Raw genomic sequence first — 16,438 nt, forward strand, 5'->3', positions numbered from 1 at the left:
TACTCTGTATAAAGTTTATTCATGGTAAATTCGTAAATTGTTCACCCTCTGTATCGCTGATAAAGAGATATGTACAGCTGTTTGCTCCCCCAGGTGTTAATCACTTACTCTGGGTTTATTAATATTCAAAAGTGATTTTATTAAGTATAAAGAGTAGGATTTAAGTGGTTTCAAGTAATAACAGCCAGAACAAAGTAAGTCACAAAGCAAAATAAAACAAAATACGCAAGTCTAAGCCTAGGACATTAAGAAACCTATTACAGGTATCAAGTATCAGAGCATGAGCTGTGTTAGTCTGTAAACACAAAAACTACGAGGAGTCTGGTGAAAACCTTAAAGGCTAACAGATTTATTTGGGCATAAGCTTTCAAGGGTAAAAAACCCACCCACTTGCATCTGAAGAAGTGGGTTTTTTACCCAAGAAAGCTTATGCCAAATAAATCTGTTTGTCTTTAAGGTGCCACCGAACTCCTCGTTGTTTTTGACTACAGGTAATATCTCACCCTCAAAGATGTTCCAATTAGCTTCTTTCACAGACTAGAATCCTTCCTAGTCTGGGCCCAGTCCTTTCCCTGGTACAGTCTTTGTTCCATTCAGCAGACACCTCAGGTGGTAAGTTGTGGTTTTCTCATGACTGGCACCCCCTTTGTCCTGCTCCACCCCCTTTATAGCTTTGGCACAAGGCGGGAATCTTTTGTCTCTCTGGGTCCCCACCCCTCCTTGGAAAGTACCAGGTTTAAGATGGATTCCATTACCAGGTGACATGGTCACACGTCACTGTAATACCCCTAGTCTCCATTCCCGGTGGGCTGGCCCACACGTACACAGGAAGGCTTTCAAGCAACTAAGGCCATTTATGACTGATTGTTTCTGGAGCACCCTTAATGGCCTCCACTTAATGTTTTTCATCAGTGATACAAGTTTATATCTTATTCTCCTAACTCCAGATATAGAAATAAAACATGCAAACAAATAGGATGAACACACTTAGTAGATTACAAGCTTTCTAAAGACACCCTACAAGGGGTATTTAGCGTAAAGCGTATTCCAGTTATGTCATATTCAGAAGCATATTTCCATAAAGCGTAGGGAGTGCAACATCACAGGGGGCTCCGGCTGGTTCTGTTTTGTATTGGAACTGCTAGGTATTGAACCCGGCCCTGGTTGTTGCCGCCTCCACCTGGCAGAAGGGTTACTCCTGGCAAGAAAAGCAGGACAATGACAATAGGTTCCAAGGCCACGGAGAGTGGAATGTGCAAACTGGCGGGTTGTCTCTGGGAGGCAACACACAAAGCCCCTGGATCCTGACCCATAGGGATAATGGAGCCAAGGGAAATTCTTCACAGTGCTGACTGCTCATTGGGGATGATTCGTCTGCACTGACAAGGTTTCAATCCCAGGGACAATCAGATCATTACACTGCAAGAGCCAATGCCTGCCTCGTCCACAGTGAGTGACCCCTGGAGCTCTCAGGAGAGCCAAGGGAAGGAAATGCGGAGGGGCCAGGACAGGGCATTCTGTTCTGGTGCCTAAGACATCTAGGATACTCCTCGATAGTGACCGACTCACTTACACTTCCAGTGACTTTCCCAGCTGGCTCATAACCAATCCTGAGTCATTCAGGGGGCAAAGCACCTTTACAGCAGTAAGGAGACCCAGCTAGAGATGAGTGTTTCACAGGCTGGTATTGGAACAGAGCAGAGGACCTCTTACCGTCTTGGTGCTGGTGGTGGGGACAGCAGACATGGATAGATCGGATGTCTGAGATTTCGTGCTGGACGTTCGGAATCCCTTGATCCATCTCCTGTACTCCTCTCTCACCTGGAGAGTGAGGGACACAGTCACTGCACTATGTAACTAACTCTGAGGAGATCAGACATGGCCACCGCGAGGCCGGTGAAGGCGCTGGGTGGGCGCTGACGGGCCGCGGGCATTACCTGCCGATTGAGGAGGCAGTGCACCAGGAAGATGAAGGGTCCCTGCAGGCTGCTGACGATGGTGAATAAATACGCCATGACCGTGCCTGCTGGTCCTACTTGGAGGAGACCAAGGCTCCATGTGCAGCCCAGGATGAAGAGCTGGGCAATGGCTTTAAAGGTCAGTAACCTGGATAAAGGCAGATGGAGAGATCCCGTTACAATAACCCTATGGAGAGCAATTGCATCAGGAGGATCTGGACAGAGTGGGGTGGAAGTACCGGCCCCAGCTTTCCTATGTGGAACAGGGTTACTGTCAAAGCAAACACTGTGGGAATTTGTTCCCATGGATCCTAGATATGCTGTTCCCGTCCTGCAATCCCTCCCTCCCTCCCAGTGCCAAGGACCCTCCAATCCAAGGCATCTGACCCTCCAGGATTGTTTCGTTGCCTTCTCACCTGTGGTCTCTGAGGGTGGACACATCTGCATTGAGGGAGGAGAGTCTGTTTCTCAGGATCCACAGGGTAAGGGCAAAGAACGTTATATTTATCTGTGGGAACAGTGGGAAATATTTCCTGTAAAACATCCCATCTGGGGCTGGTGACTCCAGCTGAGGCAGAGAACTATCCCAGGGGACCGAGCCTAACATTGCAGAAATGGGGACTGCTCATTTCTGGTGGGAATCATCCCCTCTCCTGTGGGAATCATCCCCTCTCCTGGCAGCTCTCGGTCCCTCCCCATGCGTGGAGCTGACAGCACAGCCAGGGCTGAGATGGATCAATGGGATCACAGAGGCCAGATGCTGCTCAGAGTTCAATATGGAGCCTCTCCAGTGGAGTCAGTTGTTATTTTGGGTTTACACTGGTGTAACTGAGAGCAGGATCTGGCTCAGAGACTCCAGATCCTGCCTCGAGAATACTTCCTGCTACTTTCAGGCTGTAACAAATTCCCCTCCCCGCAACTTCCCCAGGGGTTATGGAGGAATATGTAGGGACATTTGTTTCCCCCCCTACAACAACCACTGCAGAGTGTAGCCCTCTCCCTTCCTCGTTCCTTGGGTCATTAACTAGACTAGATCACACTCTTGCTGTCTTCACTTGGCAAAACTCCTACTGACTTCCATGGGAGCTGTGCCTGAGTAAAGGCTGTAGGCCTGGGGATACAGCTCAGGGACTAATCCCGGGACTGAGCACAGCAGACGAGCCAGGCGGGACCTAACTGGGTCTTTCCTTGTGTTTTATGGGCCACATTCTACTACCTGCTTCACTGAAATCAAGGGGGTCACAGAGGGGAGAGGAGAATGGGGCCCTGTGGTTCTGTGAGGTACCCACCAGGATTATGGCACAGACTGGACCCAGGAAGCTCCAATGAAAGCCTCTGTCCTGGCTGAGCCAGCAGCTGCAGGCAGGGAGGAAGAAGAAGGTGACTTTAATGGGATTATGACCCTTTTTCAGCACCGGGGTAGAGAGGGGGTGTCACAGGGCAGCTGGCTCTCAAAAGCGAGATGGATCTCGGCCTGCCTGTGACATGGCCGACGCTCTTGCGGGCAGCAGGCTAACGGCCCTCCCCATCTACCTCAGGAAGTGGAGCTACCCTGAAAACACGAGATGAGGATCTAGACTGGGCTGTCGAGAACACGCCACACCCTGTTTTAATGGAGTCGCTCACTTTAGAGGGGATCCTCAGGGATTTGCCCACAGTAAGAAGGTGCGTTTGTTTCCTACCCACCAGCCCCACAAACCCAGCCTGGGACCTGGGAGTCAAGCTGGGATCTTTCTGGCTTGTTCTTCCGCATCATCAGTGGGGCGAGGAGTGTAGATGTCTGACAGGTGGGCAACTCAACGACAGCGCTCGGGGCAGCCTAGTGTCCCTGGGGATGGGAAGGGTCCCAGGGGGACAGTCAGCTGCCAGGCAGGGTGAGCACGGAAATCTGGGTTCAAGTCAGACCTGGGGTGAGCCGGACAACCGCATGGAAGCCACATCCCAGCTCCCCTTCGGGATGGGCTCTGCACGTACTATTTGGAAGTTCCGTAGCCTCCAGGATTCACCGCTGCAGAAATAGCCACCACCAGGGCTGGGAATCCGTAGCCGAACGGGTACGTGAATCTCTTCTTGAACCGGCTGGCGCTGGTGTAATTCACGACCTGCAGGTTCCTGACGGTGAGGAAGAGGTGCAGCCCCTCCAGGAACATCCAGGTGAAGCAGGCCAGGAAGAGGTAGTGTAGGAAGCCAGCTATGACAGCACACGCCACCTGGGGAAGACAGAGAGCCCAGGGACACTGCAGTGGGGAAGGGAAATGCTGAGTATGGGGGAGACCTGCCGGGGGGAGGGGGGGGTCACACCGGGATTCTTGTTAGCACAGTTCTCCAGTTATAGTGCTCCATGACTCAGAGACGGCAGGTTCCTCGGTCTATGGAAGGTCCTGCGGGTGCACATTGCTGGTGCAGGAAGGGAGCAGAGATTAGTGGTTAGAGCAGGGGATCAGGGCTCAGGGGATCCAGGTTCTGTTCCCAGCCCTGCCACAGAGTCCCTGGGTGACCATGGGCAAGTCACGTAGGAGAGGAATCGAGGCAAAGGGACACTCTGATATAAGGATAGAACTGGCTGAACTCCAGGGGTTGGGGACACTCAGACCACTGTGCCCAGTGTGAAGGGGCAAAACAGGGTGGAAACACCCCCGTGGGAATCCCCCCTGTGTCCTGCATAGCCCAGAATCCAGGGAGCATAAAGGGGTTGAGAGCCACACACCCCAGCCCTGCAGCGAGTGGAGGAATCAGGCTGCACCCGACTGCCGGTGCGGGTCAGCGCGATAAGGAAGAGCAGGTCGGCCAGGAAGAGGCAGAGGCAGAGCTGCAGGTGGAGGGAGGTGCTGACGTTGCGGATGGAGCGGCACACGAGGAAGGTGAGGATGGCGAGGAAGAGGCACAGCAGAGAGAGGGCCAGTCCCACGTAGGTGACAATGGTCAGTGGCTCACTCTCCTGTAACACAGCAAAGGGAGAATCACCGGTGACCCCAGCCCAGCCCCCTCGGCTCCGACTCAGCCTTTCCCCCAGCAAAACCTCCAGTCGCTCCAGGGAGAGCTTTGCCCATGGCTGAGCGCAGAGCTCAGGGTCCAGCCCTGTGATCCGAGTCTCACGGTGAGATACCGTCACTGTGGTGGGAGCCATTAGGATGGCGAAGCTGGAGAGATGGTCACAGCGGCAGGTGGTGTGAGTGCTGTTCGTGTGCACGGCGGTGCAGCCGTCCAGAGACCAGCTGCCGCTCTCGGCCACTACTTTCCAGTAGACACAGAGAGCCTCTTCCTCCTGTTTTATGGCCTGGAAACACAACAGAATCATCCTCATCCTCACGGGACCACAAAACATCGTTTCTGTTATCACATGTCTATAGCAAACCCGAGGCCACCTACAGCTCCACGGCTCTCCCCACGCAGCCCCAGCACCCACTGGGGCCATCCCGGTGAGAGCCGAGAGAGAGCACAGATCCTGCTGCTCCAAACGCACAGGCCCTGCTGTTGGAGGGAAAGGGAAATAAACCCTTGCTAGCCGTTAGCACGAAACGGAACGTGGCCATTGGCCGAGTACTTCTGACTGCACCCAGCAGGGGGCAGTGCTGTGCGCACAAACACATATGCACCCTCACCACGGCATCACCGTATCAAAGTGTTTCATGCTGATTTCCTGAACTCCACTATCTGTAGAAAGCGGCTGTCCAGTTATTCCGGCTCAGGGGTGAGCTAAGCGGAGCTGTTACCCTAGAGCACTTTGCACGGCCGTGTGTCGTGGTGCGACCCCTATTCTCCTCCTCTAGTCAAACAGCCCCATCGCATCAGGAAAAAGGAGGCCTCTGCTTCTTAGGACCATCGGGAGCCAGAAAGGCAGCACGGTCCAAATGCCAGACAGGAGATTGTGCCTTGTATATGCCCCTCTAGAGGCCCAGATATGGAGTAAAGCGAGGGGATCTTCCTCCACGCACCTGTCTGTGGCACAGGGTGAAGTTTGCGGATCTGGAGAGGTTAATGGGTCTCCCGTCTCCGACAGCCCCACTCACCACCCTGGAGTTGAGATGACACTTCTCCAGCTTCCCATCAGCCGGTAGATTTCCCTCACTGAGATGTCTCGCACTGATGTTGGAGTCCAGGGTGGAGTAGGAAATAAAAGCAGCAGCCCCCAAACCTGCTGGGAGAGGAGATGATCCCTCATTAGGGAGCTGGAGACGTTATGGTGAAGAATGAGCCGGCCAGGTGCCCAGGGCTCACAGTGAGTCTGTGGCAGATCTGGGAATGGAACCCAGGATCCTGGCCACAACTCAAGATTTAGCCACTGGACCGTGCTACCTCCTCCCTCGGAGCCTCCAGGAGCACGTCCGGCTGGAAACATCTCGCTGCAGGATGCAGAGAAGAAGATAGTTTTTCTCAGTGAGAGCAGGAGAGGGGCTGGCCAGGGATGAGCTTCCCCTGGTGCTGGAGCATTCGGGGCCCTGAATATGGCCGCTGAGGGTAGGGGTACACATTACCCTAGTTCCCCACATCTCCATTTGGGAGCCTAGCTAGACTAGGGCGTCCCTGCCCTTTCCATTCGCTGGGCCCACTTCATACCAGAGCCCCTCTCATGAGCCGTCTCCCCTCTGTGCCCCCAACTCCTCACTGCTTGGGGCTCAAGCTGTGGGACGGCCAGGAAGGAAGGTGTCAGCTCCATGGCCCACAGCCTGAGAACCACTGGTCAGCCAGCAAGGAGAACTCCAGGGCTGGAGACAGAGGCCAGGGCCCGGCCTGGGGATCCATGGGGAGGGAGGGAGGGAAGAACGGGGAAATCCAGACTGGGGTTCATTGCCCGGGAACTGCTCTGTGCCGTGGTTTGGGCCCTGGGTGTCGCCATCCCCAGGGTGGTACCTTGTGTGGCTGCCCCGGTGACTGTATCACAGTGCACTTCCATCGTGTCGTTGTGAGCGCTCAGCGTGAAGACCTCGCTGTCCCGGCTGCAGTTCCCAGTGACGAGCCGCGTCTGGATAGCTGCGGGGGGTGGGGGTGAGGAATGACAGAGCCCCTCGCTGTGAAACCCCTTCCCTGGGAATCTGTCCATTCTGGGCCAGATCCACCCCCCTCCCACTCCACTTGGAGCTGGGGGGCTTCAGGACTCTTCTGCACTGTGGGAGGGGGAAGTTTGGAGCCCCCCCAACGAGTTCCATTGATCACCCCCCCATATCCCCTCCCCCCATTCTGGCTGTGTCTCCCGGGGGAGTAGTGGGGGTGGAGGTAGGTGCCTGGCTCAGCGTGGCGGCCCCTCGTGGTGGAATGCCAAATATTACATTTAAACCCTTCTCGGGCATTGCTGTTCCTGGTGGGGCTGGGTTCTGTTTCCTGGTGCAGGGGCAGTGCTGTTCTGGGTCTGTACTGAACACAGGCTCACATCCACAACGGCATACAGGCTCTAACTTCCAGTGGATTTGGGGCACAGTGTATAACCCCGTATCTCACAGCAGACAGCAGGTGGCGCTGAGAGCCACACGTCCCCCCTCACCCAGAGACTCTGTCGTCACGTTCTGTGTTGTCCTCTCCGGGGACTGGAGCGCAGTGGCCAGTGCGGCCAGTTCCACGCTCTGCAGCAGGACCGTCACGGCCGACTCCACTTCCTGCTTGTCTCTGCCCTCCCAGAGGGAGATGCTGTTCAGGAGGGAGTTGAAAGAGCGAGTCGTGTCCTGGGGACAGGAAAGGAAAAGCCCTGGGAGCAAGCAGTCTGGGGGTTGAGGTGCCATGTCCCATGTGTTCCCAGGGGGCATCGGGCATCACAGCCTCTCCCAGTTTCGGGGGCTGCAGTACTCTCAGAGGGGGAGCCCTTTACAAAGGGGGTCCACTGCGGCTGACTCGGGGCCCCACTGGGACCTGAGGCCAACTGGGGCTAGAACCCTTTGTCATTCCTTCTTCGCTCCTGCTCCCCCATCCCTCCATTGCAGATGCCAGGGAACAACGTTGTCACAAGCCGATGGCTTCCTAGGCTGTCTCTGTGCTTCGTCCAGCAGCTGCTCAGAAATGTCTGGCAGGGCAGGGACAGAGCCCAGATCCCGCTGCCTGAAAAACTCAGGTCATGACAGATGAGCTGAAGGAGAATCCCCATTAAGCGTTAGCAGTATAGCACCTCTGATGAACAACAACAGGTCTGAACACTAGAGGGCGCATGTGGGTGGACAAACACAAACATGCACTCACACCCCTGGCGGGCATGTGCACGCAGACACAGACAAACACCACGAGAAGGTGCACCCCGCCACCCAGCAGTGGAGGGCACAGGTCTTTTCTGAAGAGGATCTACATGTCTCCCCGCCCCCCAGTGAGACTCTGACCCGGCACAGCAGCACGCAGGGCTCTGGGCACACTCAGGGGCACTAGCCCGCAGAGCACATTCAAGGGACGGGGCCTCTCACCTCCAGTGATAACGTCGCACTCCCGTCTCCACACGTGGACATCAGAATCTCTAAGGTCGAATTAAAGAAATTGCAAAAACTGCTGTTTCCGCTGCTCTGCTTTACCTGCAGAGAGACCCAGGGCAGGGGGTGAGCTCTGCAGGGCCTGAAAGGCGACCGACATTGGTGTTTGCCTTATGGAGGGGCCTGATCCTGACACCCCTCATTGAGTGAATAAAGCTTTTATATCAGACGTGTCCAGGACATATACGATGGTGCAGCTGTAGTGAAGTGAGCTGTAGCTCACGAAAGCTGATGCTCAAATAAATTTGTTCGTCACTAAGGTGCCACAAGTCCTCCTTTTCTTTTTGCAGATACAGACTAACACGGCTGCTACTCTGAAACCTGTTCCCAAAGAGGAGTTATCAGTGGTTCACAGTCAAGCTGGAAGGGCATATTGAGTGGGATCAGTTCTGGGTCTGGTTCTGTTCAATATCTTCATCGATGATTTAGATAATGGCATACAGAGTACACTTATAAAGTTTGTGGATGATACCACGCTGGGAGGAGTGCAAGTGCTTTGGAGGATAGGATTAAAATTCAAAATGATCTGGACAAACTGGAGAAATGGTCTGAAGTAAATAGGATGAAATTCTACAAGGACAAATGCAAAGTATTCCATTTAGGAAGGAACAATCAGTTGCATACTTACAAAACGGGAAATGACTGCCTAGGAAGGAGTACTGCGGAAAGGGATCTGGAGGTCATAATGGATCAGAAGCTAAATATGAGTCAACAGGGTAATGCTGTTGCAAAAAAAGCAAACCTGATTCTGGGATGTATTAGCAGGAGCATTGTAAGCAAGACACGAGAAGTAATTCTTCCGCTCTACTAGTCGGATGAGGAGGATCGAGTCCCAGCGATGAAAGGAACAAACACAGCATTGCCCTGATCTTGGATGGGGTTTACAGGGGTCACCGTAATACCAAGAGCAAAGGGTTTTGTCTGGGAATTTCCATATTGGTGGTACAAAACACAGGGCAAAATCCCCAACAAATGAATGATGGGTTCAAATGTACCTGCAGAGAGAAATTCCTGCATGTCTCTTTGATTCCCTCCAACTCAGCACTGGAGTTCATGCTGGGGACTTGGAGTTCTGGGTAGAGAGGAGCAGACGTTAGAGCTTTCATATCAGATTTTCATGTCAACTCACTCCTGCCTGGGGGAAAATCCCCTTCTCTTCCCAGCCCTGACGGCTGCTCTCTGTCCACATGCCAGTCCCGCACTGCCAATAGTTTAACATGCAGCTCCCTCCCTTCCTCCCCGTCTCACAATGTCTCTCTCTACGTTCCATTTACACTCCGCTTTGGCTGTCCCTCCTGCTCCTGTCTCTGAGACTTCTTGACGTGTTTCCATCGACTCTGCAGAGAGACCTGCTGGGTACAGACGCCTCTGCCCACTGCGGAAAACCCACCTTCACCCATGCCTTCGCCCCGCTGCACTGCTGCCTCAGAGCCGCCCAAGGTAAGCGCCTCCTGAGCCCCCTCCCGCACCCAAACTCCCTCCCAGGTCTGCATCCCGCACCCCCTCCCGCACCCTCGCCCCCTTCCCCAGCCCTGAGCCCCCTCCCGGAGCCAATACCTGCTCCCAGACCTTGCACCCCACAGCCGCACCTGCACCCCAGCCCCCTTCCCCAGGCTCAGCCCAGAGCCTGCACCCCCTCCCTCACCCCAACCCCTGTCCCAGCCTGGTGAAAGTGAGTGAGGGTGGGAGAGAGCGAGCGAGGGAGGGAGAGGGATGGAGTGAGTGGGGCGGGGCCTCGGAGAAGGGGCGGGGAAGGGTGTTTGGGTTTGTGTGATTAGACAGTTGGCAACCCGAGGGAAGAGACACCCAGCCCCTGGCAGCCCTGCCCACCCCCTCCCCGGCCTGGCCCCTGCTCCGCGCCCAGAGCCAGACATGGGCACGCTGGTGGCCGTGGCTCTGAGACAACCGGAAAGACCCCAGTGGACGGACAGGCTGGGCTGGGGGGAGGTGAGGGCCTGGAGGCTGAGCCCTCCCCTGCTAGGGCTGAGACCCAGAGGGACCCCGTCCATGGGGGGCAGGGGGGCTGGTGCACCAATCCAGACCAGTTCCCAGCTCGCTGCCCCCTCGGGCAAGACCTCAGCCTGTGTAACCCCAGGCCCTGCCCAGCCCCCCGAGGTGCCCCCTCCATGTCCCCAGTAACAGGACCCACCTTGGCACAGGGTCGTGTTTCTGTTGGAGGGGACGTAGCCGGCCCGGCACTCACACCGGTAGCTCCCTTTAGTGTTGATACACGTAGCCCTGGGGCCGCAGATATCTGGGGTCTTGCGGCACTCGTCGATGTCTGAGAGGGCAAAGCGGGGTGGTGGTGTCACACACAGCATGGCTGGGGGCGCACTGGGGGCGAATGACCATGGAGGCACCCCCCCACCGATTGCAGGGGGCGTGGTCTGTCGGTCAGTCTGTCCGCCCAATCTACCCCCCCCGCTTCTATTCTCCTTTCTTCCCTGCTATTTGCAGGGCCCCAATCCCTGCAGCGCAACCCCTCCCTCACCCCCAGACCGGGGGGCCCAACCTTTGCCAGACCAGGACCCTGCGATCTCCTCCCTGCACCAGCCCTGAGAGAGCGGGGTTAAGGCGGGGGGCCGATCAGCCAGTTAAGCTGCAAAGGGGAAGCGACATAGGCTGCGTGCAGGGCGCTAGCTAGAAGGAAGCTCGCCTGGGAGGGGGGGCTTCTATACAGCCCGAGGGCTGGGCCCAGTGGTGGGGGCCTGAGGCAAGGGGGGCTAGGAAGCCCCGAGGAGGGCTAGGAGCCCCGGTGAAAGGGTTTCGCTGGCAGGCATAGGAGAGAGGGGTCTGACTTTGAAAGGCTCCCCCAGCACGGGGATCACAGCGTGACCTGGCCGGACGGCCGAGACACGGGGCAGCCGCGACTCCAAGAGAAGAAAGGGGGCACTGAACTGGAGCTAGTCGCCAGAAGGGGGCGCCAAGCTCAGCGTTACAGACCCCAGCCCAGTGGCTCACCTCCTGGTTTGGGATACACCCAGCACTGCCCCATGGAGCACTAGGAGAAGGGTGGGTGGGCTGCGCTCAGGGGCGTGCAGGGGAATTGGGTGGTGTCCCTTTTATCTAGTTTCTTTGCTCTCTGGTGGTGCTCACGGGGGTCTATGGCAGAAGCCCGCAGACCCCCAACATTTGGCCAGGCCCTGCACGGCTGGTAAAGGGGTTGTTTGGAAGCCAGCTGGATCCAGGGGATCCCCCTATTCCTAACATTGTGCAGTGAGCAGCGGCCTGACAACGTCCATTCCCGGACCCTGCTGTGACCCCCAGGCCCAGGGCCCCGCGGGGCAAATCCACCGAGCCCTTGGACGGATGATGCCAGCTTGAGACTCGCTGCCGATCCGGCCTGTGGAAACTGAAGCCGGAGGAGACCTGCCCAGCCTGACCCCCAGCATAGCCCCAGCTGGAGTCGCCACCCAGCGGTTCACCAATCCGGCCCCAAAGGGAGAGGACTTTACTGCCCTGGTTGGTCCTGGGGCCTTTCACAACTGTGGAGAGTCTGATCTGACAGACGGGCCCTGCCCTGCTCGGGTGCAGAGAGCCCTGCCGTGATCTAGCCAAACGTTGGAGGGCCGTACACCCGCCAGGCTGCGAACGCGGGTAGCGCCAGCTCCTGGGCAAAGGGGGACACATGGGGGATGTCAGGGCTCCATGGTGCAGCGGGGTCACTCACCCCGTGCAGGGAGCGGGGTTTTCTACCTGGGGACCCGGCTTCTACGTGCAGAGACGCACTCATTCTGGCTGCTAAGCTCTCCCTGATATTTATTCATAACGCTTTTGCTTCTCGCAGAAATCCTTGTGGCTAAAATCCCCTTGACCAGGACATCAGCAAACAAGCCAATCAGTGGGGAGAGTCAAGAGCGCTCACGGATCCTTCCCTTGGGCTGTGTTCCAGCAGCTCCTTCTCAGACTCCCCTTCTCTCTCTTTCCCGTGACAGCGTTTTGCTATTTCCCGCTATGCCTCTTCCCCTGGGTCGTTATTTGCATAAAGGCAGCACCCAGAGTGCTTCACACACACTGCCATAAAGAGCTTCTAGTCTAAAGAGACAAGAAGTGGGAGAGAAAACTGAGGCACAGAATTGCCCAAGGACACCTAGCAGTAACAGAGCTGGGACTAGAACCCAAGTCTCCTGAGTCCCAGTCTCACACTTTATTTCCTCCATAGAAGGCCGAGAATGTGTCTCCCCTGCCTCGCCATGCAGATTTTACCCTCTCTGACCCCACTGAGAGGAACTTTGTGTCTCCTGGCTCATGGCTGGGAGTGCATCAGGGCTGGAAAAAATCCCTTGTTCCTTTGGCAGGAAACTCAACTTTTGCTCCATTGTTAAACCCCTTGGAAGGCAACAGGCCTACGCCATGCCTGTGAGGGGGCGTGTATGTGCCAGCCTCTAGTGAAGGCCGCTGAGCCCTGGAACAAGGAGAGAGCAAGTTTGTCCTGCTCTAGTGGCTGGTTCCCATAAGTAGTGTGACGGGGCAAGGCCAGATGGCTATAGAAAAGTAGTGGGAGATAGATATATTAGCTCCAGGCTAAACAAATCCCTGGTCCCAGGATAGTGAAATGGCAGCTACTCCAGGTCAATTAAGACACCTGGGGCCAATTAAGAACTTTCCAGAAGGCAGGGAGAATGCTAGGTTGATTGGGACACCTGAAGCCAATCAGGGCCTGGCTGAAACTAGTTAAAAGCCTCCCAGTTAGTCAGGTGGGGGTGCATGTCAGGAGCTGTGGGAGGAAGTTGCGCTGTTGGAGAGGCTGAGTAGTACACACCATATCAGGCACAAGGAAGGAGGCCCTGAGGTAAGGGTGAAGTGGAGCTTGAGGAAGTGAGGGCTGCTGTGGGGGAAGTAGCCCAGGGAATTGTACTTGTCATGTTTCTAAAAGGTCAGCTACCATAGCTGATACTATTAAGGTCCCTGGGCTGGAGCCCGGAGTAGAGGGTGGGCCCGGGCTCCTCCCCCCCCCCACCTTTGCCCCCTGATTAATCACTGAGACTGGGAGACAACAGAGACTGTGCAAGGAAGGATAACTTCTCCTCACCTCCCTCCCTGGCTTATGATGAAAATGGCTCAGTAGACTGTGACCCTTGTCTCTAAAGAGAGAAGGTTTACGTGGAGGGTCACGGTGAGCCTCTGAGGCTAGCGAAATCTGCCAGGAAACACGGGACCCACGGAGGCAAGGACAGAGCTTTGTCACAGTAGATAACAGCCTGCTACAATGACTAGCTAATGGAGTTACTCCCTGAGCTCCAGCAGCTGCGCTGTGTGCTTTCAGCAGACAAGTCCTGGGTTTGATTCCTGCTAATGACTCAAGCTGGTTCCTTGGTGATGCCAGCTCCTTCCCCAGCCTTAGCAGCTGCTGAGGGTTAGGTTAATGGGGTTCCAGAAATTAATGGGCTTTCTGAGCCCAAGCTCCATTAAAGGTTGTCCAACAGAGTCCTCGGCTCCGTCTCAGCCCAGTTTGCTTTGCAAAGACCTGACCTTCCCCTCCTCAAAGCTCTGCTGTGAAAGAGCATCTTGGGCTCTGATTGCAGCTGCAGGTTTGGGGGGATGTTGCAGCTTCTAATGACGTCCCCAATGCCCTACGCTCGAGCCTCGGCGGAATTAAGCAGCATGGCAAGAGACATGGCGACCTTGAGTCCCTGGGCTCAGTTTCCAATTGTAAGACAGGCTGGGAGTCAGAACAGACACTTTGCCGGGGTGTGGCGCAGAGAAAGAGCGAGACCTCAGGGCAACCTGGTTAATTTCACCCTCCATGCGTGCGGGTTAATTTCAGAGGTCCTGGGTAAGCTCAGTGGCCGTGCATTAACAGCATCGCCAACGCCAAGCAATCAAGAAAAGCCCAAACCCTGAGCCAGGCTGTAAAAAAGTCCCGAGATTGGTTTAAAAAATCACGAGATTTTTTTTTTTTAAAAAGAAATCCATTTTGGCTTTGTTTTGTTTGACTCTGGTTTGGGAGCTGTCAGTCACCCCAGCATAATGTTTAGCAGGTTTTCGTCCCCCATGTGGGCCATGCCCTAATTTTGATTTTAGCTAAAAACAGAATCACGTGACTCCAGGAGGTGGGGCTTTAGGGCAACGCCACCCGTTAGCAACACTGCAGAAAAGCCAGAAACTTCATGCCTTTGCCACGACTGTTTCCAGCTCCCGTTGTACCTGTGCAGATCTTAGACGAATCCCTTTGACTCTTCCCAAATCCCCAACTGCATTTACACCTGTAACTCCCTGGCATGTTGATGCAGTTCCCGTGGGGCTCACAGACTGTGGCGTTTCGCTGGCACTCGTCAATGTCTGCAAGGAGAGAGAAAGCGCTAGGTCAGGCTGATCTAGGAGCTGTACCTTGGGCACTGGGGCGACGCTGCTGGGGGATAATCCAGCTGTCTGAAATGCACCGTGCTCTGGGGAGACGGGGCTGGTTAGAGCCAGGAGTTCAGTTACTGGGTCAGCGAACGGGAGCAAGTTGGCTATTGTCTGGAATGAGCCGCTCCAGCTGGGAAGGGAAAAGCAGCCCCGCCGGGACACGTGCCTGCTGCTTGCTAAAGCTATCAAGCGGATCTGGCGATGCCCAGTGCCGCAATATCAGTGCAGATGGCAATGCCTGAACGAGCCGTCCGCCCCTGGAAGGGACAAATGGGGAGCTGCTTTGGAGGAAGGGGATAGAGAACAACATGAGGGCTAGTCTAATGCCTTGATATCAGTCAATGGGGTGACCCCCTCTGCAACCCATTAGCTGCCCTGGGAACCCCCTTGCACAAAGGACAGTGCAGAACCAGAGGGGGTTCAGGGACAGGCAATGAGAATGATCAGGGGCCTGGAAAAGCCCTCTACAGCGAAAGACTGAAAAGACGGACTGTCAGGTTAGAGTGAACGTAAGAGGGGACGTGCTAAGAGTCTCTACATGACTGATGGGGATAGAGAAGGGAGATGGGGAGCTTCTGTTCTCCCCATCTCATAACACGAGAGCAGGGGCCAGTCAGGGAAGTTAGAAGAGGGGAAATTCGAAACTGAGCCAAGGAAAGGCGTTCCGTGCAATGTGCGATTAGCCTGTGGAACTCCTCACCACAGGAGTCACTGAGGCCAAGACTTTAGAACGATTCAAGGAGCGACTGGACATTCATACGGATGATGAGAACAGCCGGAGTGATCAGAGTTAAAGGGCACAAATGTTTGGGAAGAGAGAGAACCTCCTGCTGTGGGCTTCAGCCCACCTGAGTATTAGAGACCAGGAAGTGAGGGCAGATTATCCCCCGGCTGCCACTGCAGGGCTCTTCCACCGTCCTCGGCAGCATCTGGCTTTGGCCCCTTGGAGCCGGGATACCAGGCTAGACGGGCCTCAGCTCTGATCCCGTCTGTACCGTGCAAGTGCCAGCGTTACTTATGTCTCAGCCTGGCCGGCGCCTCCGTTTCGCCTCTTCAGAGGCTGAGCTGCTCCCGGGGCAGACTGAACCCTGGAAGAACCGACCGGCTGCGTCCTGCCCAGTTCTGCCTCCTCTGCCCCTCGATCCTGCGACCGCTCGCGGGTTCTCCTGAACGCACCAAGGTGGCGCCGCGTTTCCAGAGCCCTGCTTTACTCCGGGAACAACGTACGATCGGGTTCCGCCCCCGAAGACTTCCAAGAGTCCACGCGGGATTGGAACGGAGCTTCCAGCATCCTTATCCCGCCCGTCCTGGTTCGATCGGGATGTTTATAGCGGGTAGCGCCGCAGCCGGGGCACCGTGGTGCCAGGTGCTGTACACACAGCCACAGCCGCTGCTCCAACACGCTTTCCCCCTGCTCCAGCGCTCTGTCTGCTGAAGACGGGGCCATGCGCTGGGTTCTTGGTGGGGTGGCCAGAGCTCTCCCCTCCCTCAGGCACACGGGTGTCCTGAGGCTTCCAAACTCGCTCTGAGTTGCAGGGAGCTGAGATTGGGTGTCTCTAGGGGCTTCAGTACACGGGGAAATTGACGGTAACAGCTCCTGTGGAATAGCTCCCCATCCGGACACTCTGGTCTGGAATAATCAGTGCACTTCCAAAGAGAACAGCGATCGCGATCGATTCCCCCTGG

The 16,438-nt window shown here is 55.7% G+C and overlaps 1 protein-coding gene across 6 annotated transcripts in view; it reads right to left on the bottom strand.

The window, feature by feature from the left end:
* Positions 1-973: 973 nt before the first annotated feature.
* LOC102939683 (adhesion G protein-coupled receptor E3) overlaps positions 974-16,438 on the bottom strand; it is a 30,557-nt gene continuing 15,092 nt past the window's right edge. For 3 of the 6 annotated variants that reach the window (XM_043533067.1, XM_037887897.2, XM_037887896.2), the window contains 15 exons: positions 14,549-14,683; positions 10,551-10,682; positions 9,397-9,473; positions 8,339-8,443; positions 7,438-7,615; positions 6,810-6,929; positions 5,894-6,096; positions 5,065-5,235; positions 4,666-4,896; positions 3,933-4,168; positions 3,248-3,314; positions 2,375-2,466; positions 1,938-2,106; positions 1,714-1,821; positions 974-1,198 (listed from right to left, as the gene is read on the bottom strand). In XM_043533067.1, the coding sequence (XP_043389002.1) occupies positions 1,193-1,198; positions 1,714-1,821; positions 1,938-2,106; positions 2,375-2,466; positions 3,248-3,314; positions 3,933-4,168; positions 4,666-4,896; positions 5,065-5,235; positions 5,894-6,096; positions 6,810-6,929; positions 7,438-7,615; positions 8,339-8,443; positions 9,397-9,473; positions 10,551-10,682; positions 14,549-14,683 (2,030 nt within the window). In that variant the 3' untranslated portion in view covers positions 974-1,192. The remainder of the gene's footprint in view (positions 1,199-1,713; positions 1,822-1,937; positions 2,107-2,374; positions 2,467-3,247; positions 3,315-3,932; positions 4,169-4,665; positions 4,897-5,064; positions 5,236-5,893; positions 6,097-6,809; positions 6,930-7,437; positions 7,616-8,338; positions 8,444-9,396; positions 9,474-10,550; positions 10,683-14,548; positions 14,684-16,438) is intronic. The other 3 variants (XM_043533068.1, XM_043533066.1, XM_043533069.1) reach the window with 2 other exon arrangements.

Source organism: Chelonia mydas, chromosome 20 (assembly GCF_015237465.2).
Source record: "Chelonia mydas isolate rCheMyd1 chromosome 20, rCheMyd1.pri.v2, whole genome shotgun sequence".
Lineage (NCBI taxonomy): Eukaryota > Metazoa > Chordata > Testudines > Cheloniidae > Chelonia > Chelonia mydas.